This window comes from Rhizophagus irregularis, chromosome 13 (genome assembly GCF_026210795.1).
Source record: "Rhizophagus irregularis chromosome 13, complete sequence".
Classification (NCBI taxonomy): domain Eukaryota; kingdom Fungi; phylum Glomeromycota; class Glomeromycetes; order Glomerales; family Glomeraceae; genus Rhizophagus; species Rhizophagus irregularis.
The window spans coordinates 4006894-4014812 of NC_089441.1; the positions used below are offsets into that span (position 1 = coordinate 4006894).

Below are 7919 nucleotides of genomic sequence, written 5' to 3' on the forward strand. Positions count from 1 at the left end.
AAAAAAATTTTCTACGGCAAATTTCGATTTTGACGAATTTAGTAATTATTATAGTTATTGTTAAGTTCATTAGTCATTAGACTCATTAGTCATTAGTTCGGTTTAAAAATAACCCCGAATACAGTATAATAATGAACATATATATTATTTATATATTTACACAGTACACTATATTTTTTTGTTTTTGATACACAACTTTGACCAATCGTAATTCATAATCATCAAAGTCTTTTTTTATATTAGAATAAAATATGTATATTATTACCATTATCTAACTAGTGCTTTTTTGGAGCAATTATAAATATATTCCTCGGTTCCCTCCCTCTTCCCAGAATAAATTTTTTTTTACCTACACCCCAAAAAATCATATAAAAAAACGTATAAAAAAACGTATAAAAAATCAAAAAAAAAGACTGAACCATTTTTATTATTTTTATAAAATTAATATATAAAACAAAAAAATAAAGAATGGATTTAAATAGACTTGCCGCTCTTGGATGTTGTTCTTGGTATTTTAATAACAAATCAAAAGTATTTATCTTCATAATCATATCATTATCTTCTTTTTTTCTTTCATAAATTAAAATTTTATTAATCTTTTCTCATCCTCTTTTCTTCCTCTTTGCTTTTTCTATTTTAGAAATCTTCCGATAAAAGAGAATTATCACAACAACAATCACAACAATCGAATTCATTAAAAGATTTAAAAGTACGTCGTAAACAATACGGTATATGTTTAAAATGTGGAGATACTTTAACAGATTATAAATATTGTCAATCATGTTCTTCTAATGAATTTCAATCAAAATTCAAAAGTTGGACAAGTGGTAATGAATACATTGATGATTTTATACAACGTTCTCAATTAACCGCAATAAATAATCAATCTTATTTATTATGGATACCTTACGATGATTTAATTGATATAAAATATTTGGCGAATGGTGGTTTCACTTCAGTTTATTCTGGTACTTGGGATCATTTTGAAACCGGTGAAATGGTTGATATCGTTCTAAAACGTTTACATAATGGTCAAATTTCTAATCCAGAATTTTTAAAAGAACAAGTTTCAATTCTTTTATATGGTGCAGTAAATAATGGTAATATCGTTAGATGTTATGGTTTCACTAAACATCCTACTGAAGGTTATATGTTGGTATTAGAATGTGCTCAAGATGGTGATTTAAGAAGTTATCTTCGTAAACAATCTTCTACTTTATTATGGTCCGATAAATTATTGATTCTTAGAGAGATTTCAAAATCAATTGATTTACTTCATAATTATGAATTTGTTCATGGTGATTTACATACAGGAAATGTATTAAAAAAGCAAACTTTATCATCTCGTATTAAGAAGAAAAAATCTAATTATCGTAATACTAGGGAAATAATTCTTGATATACCTTTATGTTTTGATCCTAATAATCCAATCACTGTTAATCCATATGGTGTTATACCTTATGTTGCTCCTGAAGTATTTGAAAAAGGTTATTATACCAAATCATCTGATATTTATAGTTTTGGTATGATAATGTGGGAATTATCTACGGATCAAGCTCCTTTCTTTGAATATAGTAATGATAAAGCTTTAGTCGATGATATACGTAATAATATTCGTCCTGAAATTGATGATCAACAAATTCCTAAATGTGTTGTTGATTTAATACAAAGATGTTGGGATTCCGATCCGTTTAATAGACCTTCTGCCAAATCGATTACAAGTATAATTGATGAATGGATTTGGATTTTATCCGCTACAAAAATTAGATTATCAAATAAATCTAAGGATGTATTAAATCAATTTTCTTCTGCTAATAATACTACAAAGAAGAAAGTTAAACGTCAATCAAAACTACCTCTTTCACTTTCTCGTACTCCTACATTGCTTAGAAATAATAATTATTATAGTAAACCTTTGAGCAAATATTTAACCAGAATTGATGTCGAAAAATCAGCTAATGCTTCATCATTTTCTTCTACAGAATCTGTTAACACTAGTAAGTATTATTCTAGATTTTCTTTTAAATGATTTGAAATTTTTTGGAAAGAATTCACCGACACCTTTTTTCTTTTTTTTTAGTTACATATCAATAACAAAAGGATTATTATTTATAAATAATAATAATTTTGGCTCTTGGATGATATCACGATATCACTCATGGCACTTATAGCATTTATGGCACTTGTGGCACTTGTGGCGCTTATGGCCTAATTCAAAAAAAAACCTCACTTCCCTTCCAATATATTAATTTATTACCCTTCCAATATATTACTACCCTTCCAATATATTACTACCCTTTTCAATCATATCACCTTACATTTTTTTATATACAATATCAAAATTTTATAAAAAAAAAAAAAAATTTTTTTACAAATTAACAAACAATTTCATAATACCCTTATTATTTTACTACCCTGTTATTTTACTACCCTTTTTTTATAACATTATTAAAAAAAAAATTTACTTATTAATTTGTTTCGTCGGGAAGGGAGATTTTTTTACACATAAAAACATTTAACCCCTTGTCAGAATCCCGAAGTGATTTAGAATAAGGAGAATAAAAGTGGATTCATTCTGAGGATATTAAAAAGTTATTAAAGTAGATAAATGATTAGAGATTGTTTATTTACTTCTGTTTCATTCTTACCGTTTTGTATTATTACTTACAATTCCACTTAGCTAAAAATTAATTTTTTTTTCTTTTTTTTTCTTTTTTTCTAAAATTGTGTAAATATCTTTTTTTTTTTTTTTTTTGTTTAGTTACTGGCTTTTTTCTTTTTGTAAAAATTAATAATTAAAAAAAAAAAATATTTTTTTGCCAGTTAAATTAATATGACGTAAACTATTTGAATGTGCTGTATTTTTTTTGATGTGACGAAGTAAATTTAGTGGTTAATTCATTAATTCATAGTAAAAAAAATTGATGTACTGATGTACTGATTTGATGATGTACTTTTACGATTAACAATACTGCGTCATTTACGTCATATAGCGAAAAAAAAAGATAATCAGTTCACATTTTTAACTTTTATTTTAACTTTAGATGGTAAAACGCGTGTAATAGTTAATAGCTAATTTATTTATTTTATTTATTTTATTTTTGATAATCTTTATTTATTCTTTAAACTTAAAAATCATTACTAATTATATAATCTTATAATAGGTCATTATTCTTTTTTACTTAATAAAATAATAAATAATATAATAATAATTAATTAATTCATCGGTGATGTGGAGAAAATTTAATCCTCTCTTTTTTTTTTCTTTTTTGATTTTTTTTTTTTTTTTTAAATTCCATTTAACAATGGACCGGACAACTTTCGGTCCGTGAAAATCTGTAAATGTTCGGGTTTTTTGATAGCGCGGATCATATTTCGGATTTCGGCAAATGCTTAATCCGGTTTAATTTTAAACTTCATACTAGTTTCAGTTTCGGCTTTTTAATATTATAAATACACTATTAAACCGGATAAATCCATATTCCATACATGCTTTCGATTTTTTTTTCTTCATATGATAATTATGAAAATAGTAAGTTCACAAGTGGGTCACTGTATTTTATTTCGAAAATTCGAAATGATTATTTATTGCATATTTTATGTTGAATATAGTTTTGTATTGAAATTGTGTACTACTCTTGAATATTAATATGGTTTAATTTATTATTATTGTAAAAAACTTATTATTGTAAAAAAATAAAGTTAAAATTATAGGTAAAATATTTCAACTAGTTATATAATCTTATAGAAATTCTCCAAAAATATTTAACGCGTATAGTCAAAAGAGAAAGTTATATCACGTGATGACTTACTTATCAATTAGGCAATTACAATAATTTTAATAATTTTCTTGAAAAATCAATAAGCCATACACGTCTGTTCGCGGTGAAAAAGAAGGATGGCCTTTTGGTGTATTATCTTGGTTTTAGAATTAGGAACAAGGACAATTTTTGTAAATTACGTACAGTAGTTATTGTATTAGCGCATAAAGGACGTACAGTTACTATACAATGAAACAAAATATAGTTATATTTTATTATGAACTTCTAATTGTATCTTAATTCATTCTCTAATTAAAATAATAGTACTGTTACTACTGTATATAGTACTGCATATAAAAAAACGTGATTACAGATTACGAAACAATACTGTTTATAACTGTGTTTCGTATTTATATCATAATTTATTATCATCATTTATTATTATCATTTATTATTATCACCGTATTCAGAATAAGAAGAGTAAAAAAGAAAAATAAAAATAGTTTCAGCTTTAAAATTCAAAATAAATGTGATCATATGTTTTAATTTTATTTTAATATAATACGGGGTGTACCAATTTTTCTATTAACAAGCTGGTATTAGTAAGTATAAAGTTTGAGATGTATAATTTTTAATAAATGAGATTAAATGCTAATATTATTTCATTCAACCCAAAAGGAATGCCATGAAATGTGTTAAATTTGTTTTATATTTGTGTTCATACATAAAAAATATGTCTAAAAAAAATGCCATTTTATCTGATTTAAATAAATCTGTCACATAAATAAATCTGCATTTTATTTATGATATGGATATGTGAACATAAGTTTTTTAAGGATATAATTTTTGAATACTCATTATATTAAATCAAACTCCTGTATCAAGTATATATTTATTTATGAAATATTCATTTTTTATATCAAAACAGGGTACTATATGAACAATACCATGTATAAACTCTATAGCTACAAAGTTATATAATTTTATCAATTTTAAGTAAAGACATTTATATAAATATGGGTTTCTTTTAGATTTGAAATTATACTATTGAATTAATGCAAGATTTAGCAGTGAGTCTGTTAATACAGTCAGCCCTCTCTATAGTCATCCTAGATATAGTCACATCCCTCCTTATAAGTACATTTACATTGGCCCAAGTTACTAATAAGCTTATTAAAAAAAACCCTCTTTAGTCACACTATATAGTATTTTTATAATCACACCAATTTTTTTAGTTCTGAAGAAGGTGACTATATAGAAGGTTGACTGTACTTTTGCTAACAATAAAGTTTATAAATAATAAATATTTATTATTACTTTTATAAATAAATTATTACACAAAATCACAAATTGACAAAATACCTGTCTATAATAAATCCTTTGTCTGATATATAATCATTTAATTCTTCAGAATTCATTAAAATAGATATATTGCTAAACTATGCTTTATTATGATACCTGTTTGTGATATGTATTATAGCAGTATTACTAATCTATAGACTGTATATTTATTTAGATTTTGCCAATAGTAATTGTGAAACTGTTAAATAAATTTAGATAACATATAAAATATAAATTTACCAAAACTAATCTGCATTTAAATCTTTTCTTTTTCATTAAAAAATATATCTGACATCCTGTAAAAATACTATTTAAAAAATAACAAAAGCATAATAGAATAAAATTTGAAACTTTATTATTAATATCATTATAAACTGTTTCCTTAATAAATCAAAAGAATTATTATTAGAAAATACAGTTTAAAAACTAATTTATTTTAAAAATTTGATGTTTAATTATTTAGATTATTGTAAAAAAACTTCTATTTATAAAACTATTAATCTAATTTTGATATTAAAAAATTTAAAAGAAAAAGCAATTAAATTATTTAGTAAAATTTTAGATGTTATTTAAATAATTTAATTGAATTGAAATAGATTTATAAAATGAAGTTATACTTAAATTATTTAAAATTTTTACTTTTAAAAAAAGTTTAGTATTTTAGAATTTATTTGATTCAAAATTAATAATAATAATAATACTTTTAATAATATTAAATCTGTATAATAATTTTATTATTTAAAATAAAAGAAATTTTGAAAAAAATTCATATTTTAATAATAATCTTTATTTTTAATATTAAAGTTGGTCATATTATTATTGTAAATAGATATTATAATAACTGATATATAATAAATTTTGTAAAATAATATTATTTATAATATTATTAATATTTAAGACATAGTAATACCAATTTTATTATATAATATTTATATTAACTATGGCTATTGATTAACTAAATGGCTAAAGTAGTAATTAATTTATTAATAAAGGACCCCAGACATCTCTTATAAAACTCACAACTGACTTTTTGCCAAAAAAGACCCAATTTGCTCTTTTTTTTATTTTCAGTTTTTTGTGATTATCTTGGCATTCAGTATTCCGATTCATGCAGATTTTTTTTTATTTTGTAGAGCTTGATGAGGGCTACAAAACAAAAAATGTTCACATAAATTGGACCACTGGATACTGAGATAATTGCAAAAAATGTGATTTTTTTTTAAAAAAATTTAGGCCAATTTGCTAAAAAGTTACTCTCTGAGTTGTATATGTAATATCCAGAATCCTATTAATAATTCTACTTTATATTTTATTTACCTTGTGTAATAAAACTTTATTTTTATGAAATAAGTCAAATTAAATTTATAAAAATTATTGTTATCTGATGATTGTAATATTAAAAAATCCATTAAAAATGGATAAATATATGCTAAACATAAATAAATTGAAGGCTTTATAAATATTAGTTAGTATTAGCTATATAATTTAATATATTTTATTTCTAATTAAAAAAGTATTAAAGTATATTAGAAATAATAATAATGAATTAATAATCTGATTTTTATTTATTAATTTAGTTGATTTAAATAAGACAGAAGGATTCAATTTCGAAAAATACTATAATAAATTAAATAAAATTGATAATTATATTAAGTATATATTTAAAATAATATATAAGTATTAAAATAATTCTTTAATTATTGTTATAACAAACTATAGAGATATAAAGAATATTAATATAGAAAAAAAATGTATTTATAGAATCAAAAGGACTCAGCTTACTTATAATAAAGATTACTATAAAAAATTAACCTTTTACTAATGATTTTTACTTTATTTTTTTCTTAAATTCTATTGGTTAATTAATTAAAAAGAAAAAAATTATAATAGTGTAATATAAAATTTTCTTTATAAGATAATCTATTTTATTAAATAAGTAAAATTTTAAATCAAATAATAAATTACAAAGAATAATAGTAATTTTTATATATAAATAATAAAGAATTTTTCTAACTATAATGATTACTAGTGACTGAAATTATGACAATCGACTAGCATTAAAAAAATATAGTACTAGTAAAAATTGATAATTCTGGCTAATAACAGCAATGATTATCTTTAATGATTTAAAGTAAAAACCAATAATAAATTTGTTATAAAATTCCATTAAGATTTTTTATTTAATAAAATATTAACTAAAAGTTTTAAAACTAATTAATATATATTTTTAAACATATATTATTAAATTTTCAAAAAAAAACTAATTTAAAAAAATATAAAATATTTTGCAAATTAGGATTAACAGCTACATTAAATTTTTCAAATTTTAAAAAAAATTTCAATTTTTTTCATTTTTAATGCTAAATAACTTAATAGGATCAAATTTTTAAAATTTGTATAATTAATGTTAAATAAATATCCTAATATATATAAAATGTTTATTTTCAGATTATTAAAATAGTATTTTGCTGAATATAAGTGTATTATTAAGCAATAGATTAGCAATTAAATTTATTGTATATGTTTTATGTAAGCACAGGATTTCGCTTACTATTAAGATATGTTACTGGTGAAAATTTTACTTTTATATAAAACTTTACCTTAGGATTTACTTAAATTAGAGCTCCGAACGGGTCAGGTAAAGTCAGGTAATTGACTTAATCCGACCTGTCTCATTTTTTTCGGATCGGGTTAAGTGTCAACCCGAATATAAAAATAACTTCGACCTGACCCGATCCAACCTGACCTGATTTTTATTAAAAAAATTTTTTTTTTGACTTACTGTTATTATATTTTATGTTGTATTTTATTACTAAA

The 7919-nt window shown here is 22.1% G+C and overlaps 1 protein-coding gene across 1 annotated transcript; it reads left to right on the top strand.

Annotated features, from left to right (window-relative positions):
• Nucleotides 1–468: 468 nt before the first annotated feature.
• OCT59_005493 (uncharacterized protein) lies at nt 469–2094 on the top strand (the record flags this gene model as incomplete). Its single annotated transcript, XM_066138398.1, has 3 exons — nt 469–531; nt 641–1997; nt 2081–2094. 3 exons carry the CDS (start codon nt 469–471, stop codon nt 2092–2094), a joined length of 1434 nt encoding a protein of 477 aa, XP_065997536.1.
• Nucleotides 2095–7919: the final 5825 nt, after the last annotated feature.